Raw genomic sequence first — 17,248 nt, 5'->3', positions numbered from 1 at the left:
GGCATAATTGATTTTTTTTTTTTTTTTTAATGAGTAAAGTCGACTTATCGCCACTCAAGGTTGTTACCACATGGGACAACACAAAATGCTACCTAGAATGGGCTGTTTTTTGTCGAAGTCGTAGGTACATAACATATCTAAAACATAAACTACTTGCCATTGGTGAAAATATTATCTCCATATATTCAACCTCATCTCTCGATTGTCGCTTGACTTAATAAACTCCAATCAATCTCGTAGTTTGAATATTAAACCCGACTCACCTTCGACAGGCAGAGGATAAGGGCGGGTAGGGTCGACAAATCCAGGCACATCTGTAAAGTGGTGGGTAGCAGATTTATGATCAGTAGACTGACACTCAAAGAATGTTAACTGAAGTTCTAATATAAGAGGACAGGCGAACTTGTAAATACATTCACAGCGCAGACTAACTTCCAGATCAAATTTTATCTATACTAGCTGTACAATGGTAACTTTAAGTTAAACCTAAGGATTATTTTGAGGAGTCTTTCAGACATTCAGCACTAATGAATCATTGAACAGCAATACGGCAGCCAATTAGTCACATTAGCGCACATAAGTATTCTTTGTTACCAAACGCGATCGCCCACTCCAATAAGTTGCAAGAGGTTAGTATTGATGTACCGTCGAAATATTCACAGAAAATTTCAGAACCGCGACGCTGTTTGGCTGTTGTATATGAATATTGTCACGTAGTGGTGACAAGGGTTGAGAGGGATCCTCAGTTCGCTCGCAAACCGAGCTAGCGTTTCAGCAAGTGGACTTGTCTTCATTTGGATCCAGACGAAGACAGGGCCACTTGTCAAAACGTTGGCTCGATCGGCTTGCGAACTCACCCTCTCCCTCCACCGTTGTTCAGTGGTCTTTCATACAATGCAGCCATCTTTCTTCCTCTCGTTCTGCCATGCTGTGTATGAAGTGACATTGTTTGTATAGTGTTGTTTATCTGGCGAAAAAGAATCCATGAAATGTAAATATTTTGATTCTGTTGCTATTTATTCATTGCATTATTCCCACTCCTGAATGGGCCTATGGTGCCCCCCACTATATGTAACAAATAAATAAATAAACCTAAGGTCCTCAATACCTCAAAACCCGCACTGTACTGCACACCTCAAATCGGTCGCACGGCTTCGGCGAAGATACATTTCTCTCATTTTTTGTCATGCCCTTACATGGTCCGCGTTTCCGAGGAGATAGATTCCTGTCAATAAAAAAACCTCGTCCCATAAATCTCAATACTTCACGTGAAATCATCGCCTTGTAATGTCAACTTCTCAGAATTGTGATAGTTTCTCGACCACGGTGGAAGTTCCAACCTTTCGTATGTCCGCATGACTTTATGTTTTTGCTCACAGTAGGAGCTTTAACTTCTTTTTGACGCGAATCGGAGAGAAGTAATCTTGCGCATGCGCTAAAAATTCGCCTCAGAAATAAATAAAAGTAATTATCACACTCACACCGACACCTGCTCTTGCACACTTCGAGCGTTTCGAAGTTGTTTCCGTTTTCCTGGCAACCACCCCAGATGAACTCCTCGCATGTCCCCGTGGTTTTATTGTAGTAGTAGCGAGGGACATAGGCGAGGCAAGGTCCGGGCTTCTTGGGTTCCAGGCAGGCTACGTCGACTCTGGCTGCACATGTAAGTGGTTGGGGCGACGCCAAGTTTTACCCGTTACATTATATACGACCTATTCCCTGCGCCTGTCAGTTTTCTCCATGTTCCACGAGCTGATTACACATTTACATGCGCGCTGTTCTGGCAGCAAGTGAAAAAAAAAATACTTTTCATAAAGCTAACCAAGCAGAAAACTGTAGCGACAGTAATCTACAAGCTAACACACATCCACCCCTCTGCCTTTCTCACTAGATAAATCTCCTGGCATACGCAGCTAAATACCCATTTTGTGGGAAATATCGCAACTTATATGGAATGGGCATGTGGAAAAAACTAAAATTTGGAGCTAATAACAAAATGCTCAAAATTGAACACCGCTAGGAGATATTTACCACCTCATGGCTAGATGATTAGAGAGCACTGGCAATGCGGGCGTAAGCGGCTCCCGGCTCAATTAGAGTCCTAGACACATGACTCGGCTCACAACAAACAGCAGGCTTTCAGAAATACATCTGGACAATAGATTATATTATAGCTGTCAGCTAATTAATAGGAACATGCTTCGGAATATATACAACACATATTTATGTTTTAGCAGATTACGTCAAAGGATTTCACTAAATCGAAACCTGAGCGATTACGTAGGCATTAAGGAATCAAACTGTACATGAGACTATATTGCAGAAGCCTGAGTGTTGGCTCATCCCCCATCGCGCGCCCCTTCTAAAGCTTTTGCTGGCAACGCCATGACACGTGCCGTACAGAGGAAATTTCCTTTTCTTGGCGCGGCTTTTGTTGCAGTGCTCCTGCAGTTGTGAGTTTGGACGGTTCACCGTTGCACCTGTCGCGTGGTGCTCCTTGATGCGCTTTTGTTGCATTTTTTCTGCAAGTGTAGGATCGGCGGTAAGGCGGTGCTCCTGTCGTGTAGCATTCTCATAGCCAGGTGGTATTCTCATGTAACTTGACTTTCACGTGACCTTGGCACGTGATACTCTTATAGTAACGTGACAATAGCGAGCCATGCATCAGCACTCTTCTCGACCCAATTTGGGACGTCTGACCCAAATGCTTTGTGAACCACAAGTGATCACTACGACTTACCTCTTTTTTATAACTCAAGATAAAGACTTAACCATCTCTTTAGTCATGATTCCTTAATCATGACTCACTTAATCTAAAATTGCTCACGTGACCACGAACACGACTTCAAATACCGTGTATGTGCCGCACGAAATGTTCCGCGTTCAGACGTAACTACTAATTCACCATATGATGATCACCCGTTCCATTTTGAGGCGAAAACCTTTAATGGCTCATACCAGTGGCCATGATTCTGTCGGTCCGGCTACGAGAAGTGTAAAACTTTTTCGCGAGATTCCGCGGGATATCGCAAAATTGTGACGACATCATATGGTAACGTAATCGGCTATTATGCGCGGTATTGCGACCGCACATAATAATTGACCTTGTGCACTGTGGGCGGGAGGCAAAAATAACTAAATAATTCCTGTCTCCATTGTGAATCAAACCTCTATCCATTGAATTCACAGCCGAGCACTTCAACCAACTGAACCATGTTCAGAATCGTAAAACACGCATCATCATTCTCCTTGTCGATCGCGAGGATGATAGTAACGATGACAATGGCGCCGCAATGAGTGATAATGACCACGCTGACAATTTGCCTTGATAATTACGGTGCAAGTAGTTGATAATGATAATGAGAGCAAACGTAATGCATCGTGTGTACCAGCAACGCTTAGGCTTTCGCATTTCTGCACTGTAGATTCCACAGTGCTCTCGGAATTTTTTCGTTTCCAGTTTTTGCGGACACGTTTGAAGCCAACATCACAGCCTAGTAAGTAACCATAGACGAGGGAGCAAGGTATCATGATGGTTGCTTTTTATGCGGCAGTGTTTTAGGCGTGCGTGGCGTATGGAATTATGTCGTATTTTTTATGTTCTGTGTCCACACATACAGAGAGCATATCTGCAAGCGCCTTGTTTAAGCGACCGGTAAATCCATTAGTTCGGGGGATAAGCAGTGTGACGATGACTGCTGCAACTATAGAGAACATTTTGCAGCATCAAAAGGGACATGAACGCCGCCGCTAGTTGTGTGATAAGAATTGCGGTGGACCATGGCGTACAATAATCTGTTTTATGAAAAACTGGGTCACCCCAGCCACGGTGCCACCTGGAAGCGCGGCTGTTTCGGCATAGTGCGTGAGATAACCAGTGATCCCAATAATCCACTTGTTACCTCACAGTGAAAAAGGGAATAGTCCCAGCATGTCCATACCTATTCGTTGTGTGTTCCTTCACGTGTCTCGTGTTTTTCTGTGCTATTCTTCCTTCGGGACAACCATCCGATTACCCGGAACGGTTTTAATGGTCCCGTGGTAGGTTGCAACAAACCAGCTGTTTGTCAAGAAGGCTTTTTACGAAGCTGGCAGCCACGACAAGAGCACACGTAGCGTGTCACTTCGGATGAAGCAGATCTTGAATTCGAGACACTATACGGGCGATACCTTGTTGTCACGAAGCTGGTTCGTCATGGCAAGCTCCACGTACCTCGCCGCGCAAATATGCACTGACAACGATGAGATACAGTGACCTGTTTGGGCTGAAATTCTTGTAGTTAACGCCATTGTAGATGCAGAGTGTGGACACGTATTGCCGGAAGGCCTTGGGGATTACAGAAGGTTTTTCCGCAGAGTAATCGAAGGCAGCCATAAATGATGGATCGCTGCTCTAGTCACCATCTCCATCTCTTCAGCACCAGACTGCGTGCTGAAAGGTCACTCAGGAAGATGTCTTCAATGACGCTGGGCGGGTGCTCAACAGGCGCCCGTAACAAGCAGTCGGCGTCCGAATGTTTCCGCCCGAACTTCTTACTGTCATATCAAATTCTTACAGTTGGAGGCTCTATCGTAACAGGCGGGTACAAGGGTCCTTCAAGTTAGTCACTGGCTACCATGCCCTGTGCTGGCCGACACGGGACAATAAAGGGCCTTTCGGTACCTTCTTGACTGCTGGACTGTCATCGCCACCACGTGAAAATACAAGAAGAGGCTGGAACCTGTAGCGGCGCCGGCTACACCCTTGTTCATCTTTGAATAAAGCACTTGCATTGACAATACGCGGATCAACAAAAAGTGAGAAAACTACAGCGTCAATTTAAATAAAGAATAGCAAACACGACACACACCGCGTTGTGCCGGCAATGGAGATATCTACCCACACTGCTGGAGAACTGCAAACAATATTTGACGAAACCCTCCGCTATTGCAGGGAATATGCGCTCGGTAGACGAGCTGGAGTGCCTGGGTATAACCCCGCTCGCTGTGCGACCACGTTCGGATGTATAGGCGAAACTCAAAATATGTTCAAGTGCTTTAAAGGTTACTGAACTCATGCCGGAGGCCTCCCATGCACCGTCTCTCTCAGCCTGAGCTGCTTCAAGACGTGAACTCTTCATATCATATAATTGTATAAGATTTTATTATCAGTTTTACCTGAAAAAGCTGAATTTGTTTGTTTTTTCCTAGAAATCTCATTTATCCGACTGTAACCGTTGTTGGCAGAATCATTTTAGAGCATATAAACATGCGCTCATCATCTCCTAAGTAATAACACTTCGAATAAAACGCTAGGGCCAGCTGATATTCTTTCACCTTGTCACATTTTGCGCTACAACTCCTCACCCTCTACAAACTATTTAACGATATGCCTAAAACCATCTATTTGTGTAGGAAGCCCCTTCATACTTGGCGAAAATTTCTGTCAATTTTTTTATTGTTTCAACGCACGCTTCCCCAATAAGACATAGGCCCGCACGCACCCTGATTCCTCCTCCCCGAATTCCAATTCCCGCGTAAGCCTTCAAAATATTTCTGAAAACTTCAGTCTAGAGTTCTACGCAGGTTTCCCCACTTTTTCATAGGTTGCAGAAGCTAAAATGATCATGATCAAATCATTTTTACGGTGCTTTTCATTACAGCTCAGAACACTGGCATAATTGATTTTTTTTTTTTTTTAATGAGTAAAGTCGACTTATCGCCACTCAAGGTTGTTACCACATGGGACAACACAAAATGCTACCTAGAATGGGCTGTTTTTTGTCGAAGTCGTAGGTACATAACATATCTAAAACATAAACTACTTGCCATTGGTGAAAATATTATCTCCATATATTCAACCTCATCTCTCGATTGTCGCTTGACTTAATAAACTCCAATCAATCTCGTAGTTTGAATATTAAACCCGACTCACCTTCGACAGGCAGAGGATAAGGGCGGGTAGGGTCGACAAATCCAGGCACATCTGTAAAGTGGTGGGTAGCAGATTTATGATCAGTAGACTGACACTCAAAGAATGTTAACTGAAGTTCTAATATAAGAGGACAGGCGAACTTGTAAATACATTCACAGCGCAGACTAACTTCCAGATCAAATTTTATCTATACTAGCTGTACAATGGTAACTTTAAGTTAAACCTAAGGATTATTTTGAGGAGTCTTTCAGACATTCAGCACTAATGAATCATTGAACAGCAATACGGCAGCCAATTAGTCACATTAGCGCACATAAGTATTCTTTGTTACCAAACGCGATCGCCCACTCCAATAAGTTGCAAGAGGTTAGTATTGATGTACCGTCGAAATATTCACAGAAAATTTCAGAACCGCGATGCTGTTTGGCTGTTGTATATGAATATTGTCACGTAGTGGTGACAAGGGTTGAGAGGGATCCTCAGTTCGCTCGCAAACCGAGCTAGCGTTTCAGCAAGTGGACTTGTCTTCATTTGGATCCAGACGAAGACAGGGCCACTTGTCAAAACGTTGGCTCGATCGGCTTGCGAACTCACCCTCTCCCTCCACCGTTGTTCAGTGGTCTTTCATACAATGCAGCCATCTTTCTTCCTCTCGTTCTGCCATGCTGTGTATGAAGTGAGATTGTTTGTATAGTGTTGTTTATCTGGCGAAAAAGAATCCATGAAATGTAAATATTTTGATTCTGTTGCTATTTATTCATTGCATTATTCCCACTCCTGAATGGGCCTATGGTGCCCCCCCCCCCTATATGTAACAAATAAATAAATAAACCTAAGGTCCTCAATACCTCAAAACCCGCACTGTACTGCACACCTCAAATCGGTCGCACGGCTTCGGCGAAGATACATTTCTCTCATTTTTTGTCATGCCCTTACATGGTCCGCGTTTCCGAGGAGATAGATTCCTGTCAATAAAAAAACCTCGTCCCATAAATCTCAATACTTCACGTGAAATCATCGCCTTGTAATGTCAACTTCTCAGAATTGTGATAGTTTCTCGACCACGGTGGAAGTTCCAACCTTTCGTATGTCCGCATGACTTTATGTTTGTGCTCACTGTAGGAGCTTTAACTTCTTTTTGACGCGAATCTGAGAGAAGTAATCTTGCGCATGCGCTAAAAATTCGCCTCAGAAATAAATAAAAGTAATTATCACACTCACACCGACACCTGCTCTTGCACACTTCGAGCGTTTCGAAGTTGTTTCCGTTTTCCTGGCAACCACCCCAGATGAACTCCTCGCATGTCCCCGTGGTTTTATTGTAGTAGTAGCGAGGGACATAGGCGAGGCAAGGTCCGGGCTTCTTGGGTTCCAGGCAGGCTACGTCGACTCTGGCTGCACATGTAAGTGGTTGGGGCGACGCCAAGTTTTACCCGTTACATTATATACGACCTATTCCCTGCGCCTGTCAGTTTTCTCCATGTTCCACGAGCTGATTACACATTTACATGCGCGCTGTTCTGGCAGCAAGTGAAAAAAAAAAATACTTTTCATAAAGCTAACCAAGCAGAAAACTGTAGCGACAGTAATCTACAAGCTAACACACATCCACCCCTCTGCCTTTCTCACTAGATAAATCTCCTGGCATACGCAGCTAAATACCCATTTTGTGGGAAATATCGCAACTTATATGGAATGGGCATGTGGAAAAAACTAAAATTTGGAGCTAATAACAAAATGCTCGAAATTGAACACCGCTAGGAGATATTTACCACTTCATGGCTAGATGATTAGAGAGCACTGGCAATGCGGGCGTAAGCGGCTCCCGGCTCAATTAGAGTCCTAGACACATGACTCGGCTCACAACAAACAGCAGGCTTTCAGAAATACATCTGGACAATAGATTATATTATAGCTGTCAGCTAATTAATAGGAACATGCTTCGGAATATATACAACACATATTTATGTTTTAGCAGATTACGTCAAAGGATTTCACTAAATCGAAACCTGAGCGATTACGTAGGCATTAAGGAATCAAACTGTACATGAGACTACATTGCAGAAGCCTGAGTGTTGGCTCATCCCCCATCGCGCGCCCCTTCTAAAGCTTTTGCTGGCAACGCCATGACACGTGCCGTACAGAGGAAATTTCCTTTTCTTGGCGCGGCTTTTGTTGCAGTGCTCCTGCAGTTGTGAGTTTGGACGGTTCACCGTTGCACCTGTCGCGTGGTGCTCCTTGATGCGCTTTTGTTGCATTTTTTCTGCAAGTGTAGGATCGGCGGTAAGGCGGTGCTCCTATCGTGTAGCATTCTCATCATCATCATCATCATCATCATCATCATCATCATCAGCCTGATTATACCCACTGCAGGGCGAAGGCCTCTCCCATATTTCTCCACTTAACCCGGTTCTGTGCTAGCTGCATCCACTTGACCCCTGCGAACTTCTTAATCTCATCCGCCCACCTAACTTTCTGCCTCCCCCTGCTACGCTTTCCTTCCCTTGGAATCCAGTTTGTTACCCTCAGCGACCATCGGTTATCCTCTCTTCGCACTACATGTCCTGCCCATGTCCATTTCTTCTTCTTAATTTCCACTAGAATGTCGTTAACTTGAGTTATTTCTCTGACCCACTCTGCACGCTTTCTATCTCTTAATGTTACCCCTACCATTTTTCGTTCCATAGCTCTTTGTGTTGTCCTCAACTTAAGTAGAACTCTCTTGGTTAGCCTCCACGTTTCAGCCCCATAGGTGAGTACAGGCAAGATGCAACTGTTGTACACTTTCCTCTTGAGCGATACCGGTAAGCTGCTAGTCATAATCTGCGAGTGCTTGCCAAATGCGCTCCATCCCAATCTTATTCTTCTTGATATTTCCTTTTCATGGTCTGGATCTGCGGTTACTACCTGTCCTAAGTAGACATATTCGCCTACTTTTTCCAGTATTTCGCTACCTAATGTAAACTGCTGTTCCTTCCCGAGGCTGTTGAACATTACCTTAGTCTTCTGCATATTGATTTTCAAGCCTACCATTCTACTTTTTCTGTCTAGGTCATCAATCATTATTTGCAGTTCATCCCCCGAGTTGCTTAGCAAGGCAATGTCATCAGCAAATCGCAGATTACTGAGGTATTCTCCATCTACCCTTATCCCTAACTGCTCCCATTCCAAGTCTCTGAATACTTCCTCTAAACAAGCTGTGAATAGTACTGGGGAGATTGTGTCTCCTTGCCTAACACCTTTCTTTATGGGAATTTTATTGCTTTCTTTATGTAGAACTATGGTTGCTGTGCAGCCACTATATATATCTTCCAGCACTTTCACGTACGTCTCGTCTACCCCCTGATTTCGCAATGCCTGCATCACCGCCGAGGTTTCAACTGAGTCAAATGCTTTTTCGTAATCAATGAATGCTATGTATAAGGGTTGGTTATATTCCGAGCATTTTTCTATCACCTGATTGATGGTATGGATATGATCGATAGTAGAGTACCGTTTCCGAAACCCTGCTTGATCCTTTGCTTGATTGTAGTCTAAGGTTGTCCTGATCCTATTGGCGATTACCTTAGTAAATACCTTATACGTAACAGACAGTAAGCTGATTGGTCTGTAGTTTTTAAGGTCCTTAGAGTCCCCTTTCTTGTGAATGAGGATAATGTTTGCATTCTTCCATGCTTCCGGTACCGTCGATGACACCAGGCACTGCGTATACAGGGTGGCCAGTTTTTCTAGCACGATATCCCCCCCGTCCTTCAGCAAATCTGTAGTTATCTGATCCTCTCCAGCTGATTTCCCCCTTTTCATAGTTTCTAGTGCTTTCTTGACCTCGTCCTTCGTCACTGGTGGAACGTCTGACTGTTTTTCCCTACCGCCAATCTCACTACGGTCCTGACTACTTCGGCTACTGTAGAGATCTGTATAGAACTCCTCGGCTACTTTGACTATCTTGTCCATATTAGTGATGACGTTGCCCGCCTTGTCCCTTATCGCATACATCTGGTTTTTGCCTATGCCCAATTTCTTCTTTACCGCTTTAAGGCTTCCCCCGTTCTTTACAGCATGCTCAATTTTCTCCATGTTATACTTCCTTATATCGGCCACCTTGCGCTTATTGATTAGCTTTGATATCTCGGCCAATTCGATCTGGTCTGTTGGATTGGAAGCTTTCATACTCTGCCGTTTCTTAATCAAATCTTTCGTCTCCTTAGACAGCTTACCGGTACCCTCTTTAACTATCCTACCGCCTACTTCTACTGCGCACTCAGTAATGATATCTCTGAAATTATTGTTCATTGCCTCTAGGGTAATGTCGCCATCCTCAGTTAGAGCTGAAAACCTATTCTGTAGCGAGATTCTGAACTCTTCTGTCCTCCCCCTCACCGCTAATTCGTTGATGGGTTTCTTTCTTACTAATCTATTGCGTTCCTTCTTCAGATTTAGGCTAATTCGGGACCTCACCATCCTATGGTCACTACATCGAACTTTCCCGATTACCTCTACATCCTGCACAATGGCGGGGGTTGAACACATTATGAAGTCGATTTCATTTTTAGTCTCTCCGTTAGGACTTTTCCATGTCCATTTCCGGTTCTTCCGTTTGCTAAAGAAGGTATTCATGATTCGTAAGTTATTGCGCTCTGCAAACTCAACTAGTAACTCCCCCCTGCTATTCCTAGAACCAATGCCATAGTCACCTACTGCCTTGTCTCCTGCCTCTTTTTTCCCTACCTTGGCATTGAAGTCGCCCATTAGTACAGTATACTGCGTCTTTACTTTTCGCATTGCCGATTCTACATCTTCATAGAAGCTTTCAACTGCCTGGTCATCATAACTACATGTAGGTGCATAGGCCTGTACAACCTTCAGTTTATACCGCTTATTAAGCCTAATTACGATGCCTGCAACCCTCTCATTAATGCTATAGAATTCATCTATATTGCCCGCTATATACTTATTGACAAGAAAACCTACCCCTAGTTGTCGCCTCTCTGGTAAACCTCGATAACACAGTACATGCCCATCCTTCAATACAGTATATGCCTCATTCGGCCTCCTAACCTCACTAAGCCCTATGACATCCCATTTCATGCCCTCTAGTTCCTCTAACAGCACTGCTAAACTAGCTTCACTAGCAAGGGTTCTAGCATTAAACGTTGCCAGGGTCAGTTTCCAATGGCGGCCTGTCCAGCGGAGCCAGGCTTTCTTAGCACCCCCTGCTGCGTCACAGGTCTGACCGCCGCCGTGGTCAGTTGTTCCGCAGCCGCTGGTGACTGAGGGCCGGGGTTTTATGGAGCTTATCATAGGAGGTTGTGGCCAATTACTGCACCAGGGTGGCCAACTCCTGTTCTGGTGAGGGAGTGCGTTGCCGGAGGTGTTCACCGGCATCAGGTCGCACCCCAAACCTGTATATGCAATTCCATCGACACGCGGATTTTTTTTTTTTTTTTTTTTTTGTCATCCGGTGGAGAATTGCGCGGCACCGGGATTTGAACCCCGGTCCTCTTGCATGCGAGGCGGATGTTCTACCGCTACGCCACCGCTGCACCTCATAGCCGCTACGCCACCGCTGCAGCATTCTCATAGCCAGGTGGTATTCTCATGTAACTTGACTTTCACGTGACCTTGGCACGTGATACTCTTATAGTAACGTGACAATAGCGAGCCATGCATCAGCACTCTTCTCGACCCAATTTGGGACGTCTGACCCAAATGCTTTGTGAACCACAAGTGATCACTACGACTTACCTCTTTTTTATAACTCAAGATAAAGACTTAACCATCTCTTTAGTCATGATTCCTTAATCATGACTCACTTAATCTAAAATTGCTCACGTGACCACGAACACGACTTCAAATACCGTGTATGTGCCGCACGAAATGTTCCGCGTTCAGACGTAACTACTAATTCACCATATGATGATCACCCGTTCCATTTTGAGGCGAAAACCTTTAATGGCTCATACCAGTGGCCATGATTCTGTCGGTCCGGCTACGAGAAGTGTAAAACTTTTTCGCGAGATTCCGCGGGATATCGCAAAATTGTGACGACATCATATGGTAACGTAATCGGCTATTATGCGCGGTATTGCGACCGCACATAATAATTGACCTTGTGCACTGTGGGCGAGAGGCAAAAGTAACTAAATAATTCCTGTCTCCATTGTGAATCAAACCTCTATCCATTGAATTCACAGCCGAGCACTTCAACCAACTGAACCATGTTCAGAATCGTAAAACACGCATCATCATTCTCCTTGTCTATCGCGAGGATGATAGTAACGATGACAATGGCGCCGCAATGAGTGATAATGACCACGCTGACAATTTGCCTTGATAATTACGGTTGATAATGATAATGAGAGCAAACGTAATGCATCGTGTGTACCAGCAACGCTTAGGCTTTCGCATTTCTGCACTGTAGATTCCACAGTGCTCTCGGAATTTTTTCGTTTCCAGTTTTTGCGGACACGTTTGAAGCCAACATCACAGCCTAGTAAGTAACCATAGACGAGGGAGCAAGGTATCATGATGGTTGCTTTTTATGCGGCAGTGTTTTAGGCGTGCGTGGCGTATGGAATTATGTCGTATTTTTTATGTTCTGTGTCCACACATACAGAGAGCATATCTGCAAGCGCCTTGTTTAAGCGACCGGTAAATCCATTAATTCGGGGGATAAGCAGTGTGACGATGACTGCTGCAACTATAGAGAACATTTTGCAGCATCAAAAGGGACATGAACGCCGCCGCTAGTTGTGTGATAAGAATTGCGGTGGACCATGGCGTACAATAATCTGTTTTATGAAAAACTGGGCCACCCCAGCCACGGTGCCACCTGGAAGCGCGGCTGTTTCGGCATAGTGCGTGAGATAACCAGTGATCCCAATAATCCACTTGTTACCTCACAGTGAAAAAGGGAATAGTCCCAGCATGTCCATACCTATTCGTTGTGTGTTCCTTCACGTGTCTCGTGTTTTTCTGTGCTATTCTTCCTTCGGGACAACCATCCGATTACCCGGAACGGTTTTAATGGTCCCGTGGTAGGTTGCAACAAACCAGCTGTTTTTCAAGAAGGCTTTTTACGAAGCTGGCAGCCACGACAAGAGCACACGTAGCGAGTCACTTCGGATGAAGCAGATCTTGAATTCGAGACACTATACGGGCGATACCTTGTTGTCACGAGGCTGGTTCGTCATGGCAAGCTCCACGTACTTCGCCGCGCTAATATGCACTGACAACGATGAGATACAGTGACCTGTTTGGGCTGAAATTCTTGTATTTAACGCCATTGCAGATACAGAGTGTGGACACGGATTGCCGGAAGGTCATAGGAATGACAGAGGTTTTTCCGCAGAGTAGTCGAAGGCAGCCATAAATGATGGATCGCTACTCTAGTCTCCATCTCCATCTTTTCAGCACCAGACTGCGTGCTGAAAGGTCACTCAGGAAGATGTCGTCTTCAATGACGCTGGGCGGGTGCTCAACAGGCGCACGTAACAAGCATTCGGCGTCCGAATGTTTCCGCCCGAACTTCTTACTCTCATACCAAATTCCTACAGTTGGAGCCTCTATCGTAACAGGCGGGTACAAGGGTCCTTCAAGTTAGTCACTGGCCACCATGCCCTGTGCTGGCCGACACGGGACAATAAAGGGCCTTTCGGTACCTTCTTGACTGCTGGACTGTCATCGCCACCACGTGAAAATACATGAAGGGGATGGAGCCTTTAGCGGCGCCGGCTACACGCTTGCTCATCTTTGAATAAAGCAATTGCATTGACAATACGCGGATCAACAAAAAGTGAAAAAACTACAGCGTCAATCTAAATAAAGAATAGCAAACACGATACACACCTCGTTGCGCCGGCAATGGAGATATCTACCCACACTGCTGGAGAACTGCAAACAATATTTGGCGAAACCCTCCGCTATTGCAGGGAATAGGCGCTCGGTAGACTAGCTGGAGTACCTGAACATAACCTCGCCCGCTGTGCGACCACGTTGGGATGTATAGGCGAAACTCAAAATATGTTCAAGTGTTTCCCTGGTTACTGAACTCATGCCGGAGGCCTCCCATACACCGTCTCTCTCAGCCTGAGCTGCTTCAAGACGTGAACTCTTCATATCATATAATTGTATAAGATTTTATCATCAGTTTTACCTGAAAAACCTGAATTTGTTTTTTTTCTAGAAATCTCATTTATCCGACTGTAACCGTTGTTGGCAGAATCATTTTAGAGCATATAAACATGCGCTCATCATCTCCTAAATAATAACACTTCGAATAAAACGCTAGGGCCTGCTCATATTCTTTCACCTTGTCACATTTTGCATTACAACTCCTCACCATCTACGAACTATTTAACGATATGCCTAAAACCATCTATTTGTGTAGGAAGCCCCTTCATACTTGGCGAAAATTTCTGTCAATTTTTTATTGTTTCAACGTACGCTCGCCCCTATAAAACTTAGGCCCGCATGCACCCTGCTTCTTCCACCCCGAATTCCAATTACCGCGTAAGCCTTCAAAATATTTCTGAAAACTTCAATCTACAGTTCTACGCAGGTTTCCCCACTTGTTTATAGGTTGCAGAAGCTAGAATGATCATGATCAAATCATTTTTACCGTGCTTTTCATTACAGCTCAGAACACTGGCATAATTGTTTTTTGTTTTTTTGTTTTTTTTTAATGAGTAAAGTCGACTTATCGACACTCAGGGTTGTTACCACATGGGACAACACAAAATGCTACCTAGAATGGGCTGTTTCTTGCTGAAGTCGTAGGTACATAACATATCTAAAACATAAACTACTTGCCATTGGTGAAAATATTATCTCCATATATTCAACCTCATCTCTCGATTGTCGCTTGACTTAATAAACTCCAATCAATCCCATTGTTTCAATATTAAACCCGACTCACCTTCGACAGGCAGAGGATAAGGGCGGGTAGGGTCGACAAATCCAGGCACATCTGTGAAGTGGTGGGTAGCAGATTTATGATCAGTAGACTGACACTCAAATAATGTTAACTGAAGTTCTAATATAAGAGGACAGGCGAACTTGTAAACTCATTCACAGCGCAAGCTAACTTCCAGATCAAATTTTATCTATACTAGCTGTACAATGGTAATTTTAAGTTAAACCTAAGGAATTATTTTGAGGAGTCTTTACGACATTCAGCATCAATGAATCATGGAACAACAATACGGCAGCCAATTAGTCACGTTAGCATACATAAGTATTCTTTGCTACCAAACGCGATTGCCCACTCCAATAAGTTGCCAGAGGTTAGTATTGCATGTACCGTAGAAATATTCACAGAAAAATTCAGAACCGCGACGCTGTTTGGCTGTTGTATATGAATATTGTCACGTAGTGGTGACAAGGGTGGAGAGGGATCCTCAGTTCGCTCGCAAGCCGAGCTAGCGTTTCAGCAAGTGGACTTGTCGGTCTGGATCCAGACGAAGACAGGTCCACTTGTCGAAAGGTTGGCTCGATCGGCTTGCGAACTCAGCCTCTCCCTCCACCGTTGTTCAGTGGTCTTTCATACCATGTAGCCGTCTTTCTTCCTCTCGTTCTGCCATGCTGTGTATGAAGTGAGATTGTTTGTATAGTGTTGTTTATCTGGCGAAAAAGAATCCATGAAATGTAAATATTTTGATTCTGTTGCTATTTATTCATTGTATTATTCCCACTCCTGAATTAGCCCATGGTGGCCCCCACTATAGGTAAAAAGTAAATAAATAAAGCTAAGGTTCTCAATACCTCAAAACCCGCACTGTACTGCACACCTCAAATCCGTCGCAAGGCTTCGGCGAAGATACATTTCTCTCATTTTTTGTCATGCCCTTACATCGTCCGTGTTTCCGAGCAGATAGATTCCTGTCAATAAAAAAACCTCGTCCCATAAATCTGAATACTTCACGTGAAATCATCGCCTTGTAATGTCAACTTCTCAGAATTGTAATAGTTTATCGACCACGGTGGAAGTTCCCACCTTTCATATGTCCGCATGACTTTATGTTTGAGCTCACAGCAGGAGCTTTAACTTCTTTTGGAAGCGAATCGGAGAGAAGTAAACTTGTGCACGCGCTAAAAATTCGCCTCAGAAATAAATAAAAGTAATTATCACACTCACACCGACACCTGCTCTGGCACACTTCGAGCGTTTCGAAGTTGTTTCCGTTTTCCTGGCAACCACCCCAGATGAACTCCTCGCAGGTGCCCGTGGTTTGGTTGTAGTAGTAGCGAGGGACGTAGGCGTAGCAAGGTCCTGGCTTCTTGGGTTCCAGGCAGGCTACGTCGACTTTGGCTGCAAAGGTAAATCAATGAAGCGCTTAAGTGCAAGTCTTACATCATTCTGCACCGTCTCCCGGCGTCAGTCAGTTTTGCTCATTGTTCACGCGCTCACAACATACTTACCTGTTCGCTTTATGACAGGAAACGAAAAGAAAATACTTTCCATAGAACTTATCAAAGAGGAAAGGGTAGCGGTTAAGAATTATCTAATATAACGCGTACCCACACCTTAGCCTTTTATATGGATACACTTCCACGTATATGCGCCACAATGTAAATTTTGTGATGAATGTCACAACATATATCTAATGATCTCGCCATGTAACAAAATTTGAATATTGCAGCTTATAAAATTTTCAGTATTGAGAACTCCGAGTTTACATTCAACAGCTCCCATATGGAGGACCGGAAGCACTGGCAGAGCAGGCGTAAGCGGCAGCTCTGCAAAATATGGTATCCGGCTGAGAACTCCACCCACATTGTCTTGAACAGCATTAAAGTTTTGTCCTCCATGCAGTGTGTTTTCCACTTTAGTCGTCTATGATTTGCCGCGGGATTGAATAACCAATTGCCCACTCAGGTATTTGCGTCCTTTCAAGTGTTATCCATGCGTATTTAAACCAACCTACAGGCAGGTGTGGTGTGATTTCCGACAAAAACAAGTATTCCGCTGGGCTACGCCACATTCACAACGTGGAACGAGCCGTATAGGTAGGTCGACTAAGTCTGCGCGACGGAGTTTACGCAAACAGCTGTTTTCAATGCAGTCAGCGCAGCTCCGCATAGGGCATAGAACGAATAGCGTGTGAGCGTGTGAGGAAAAGGGGGCTAATTTTGAACTGGGGTGTACAAGCTTCCTAAGCCGTTTTCCGCGCGAACGTTGCAGTGCAATGAACCTTCTTGGTGCCATGCGACTATTTCACTGAATCGAAACCAGATTGATCATGCAGACATGCGGAATAAAGGTAGAGATGAGCCACATGTGAAATCAGTGGAATATATTTGTAAAGACACAATGATTACCTTACTCATCCATGA

The 17,248-nt window shown here is 44.4% G+C and overlaps 1 protein-coding gene across 1 annotated transcript in view; it reads right to left on the bottom strand.

Annotated features, from left to right (window-relative positions):
- Positions 1 to 17,248, bottom strand: part of LOC146175482 (papilin-like) — a 70,945-nt gene that overhangs the window by 19,203 nt on the left and 34,494 nt on the right. Inside the window, exons 5-10 of the mRNA XM_084580816.1 lie at positions 16,050 to 16,223; positions 14,832 to 14,882; positions 7,136 to 7,309; positions 5,915 to 5,965; positions 1,482 to 1,655; positions 264 to 314 (exon numbers count right to left, since the gene is read on the bottom strand). Coding sequence (XP_084436942.1) covers positions 264 to 314; positions 1,482 to 1,655; positions 5,915 to 5,965; positions 7,136 to 7,309; positions 14,832 to 14,882; positions 16,050 to 16,223 — 675 coding nt within the window. The remainder of the gene's footprint in view (positions 1 to 263; positions 315 to 1,481; positions 1,656 to 5,914; positions 5,966 to 7,135; positions 7,310 to 14,831; positions 14,883 to 16,049; positions 16,224 to 17,248) is intronic.

The sequence above is a fragment of the Amblyomma maculatum genome, chromosome 10 (genome assembly GCF_055883805.1).
Source record: "Amblyomma maculatum isolate TAMU_Amacu chromosome 10, ASM5588380v1, whole genome shotgun sequence".
NCBI classification, from domain to species: Eukaryota; Metazoa; Arthropoda; class Arachnida; order Ixodida; family Ixodidae; genus Amblyomma; species Amblyomma maculatum.
This window is presented reverse-complemented; position numbering and strand designations above follow the sequence as displayed.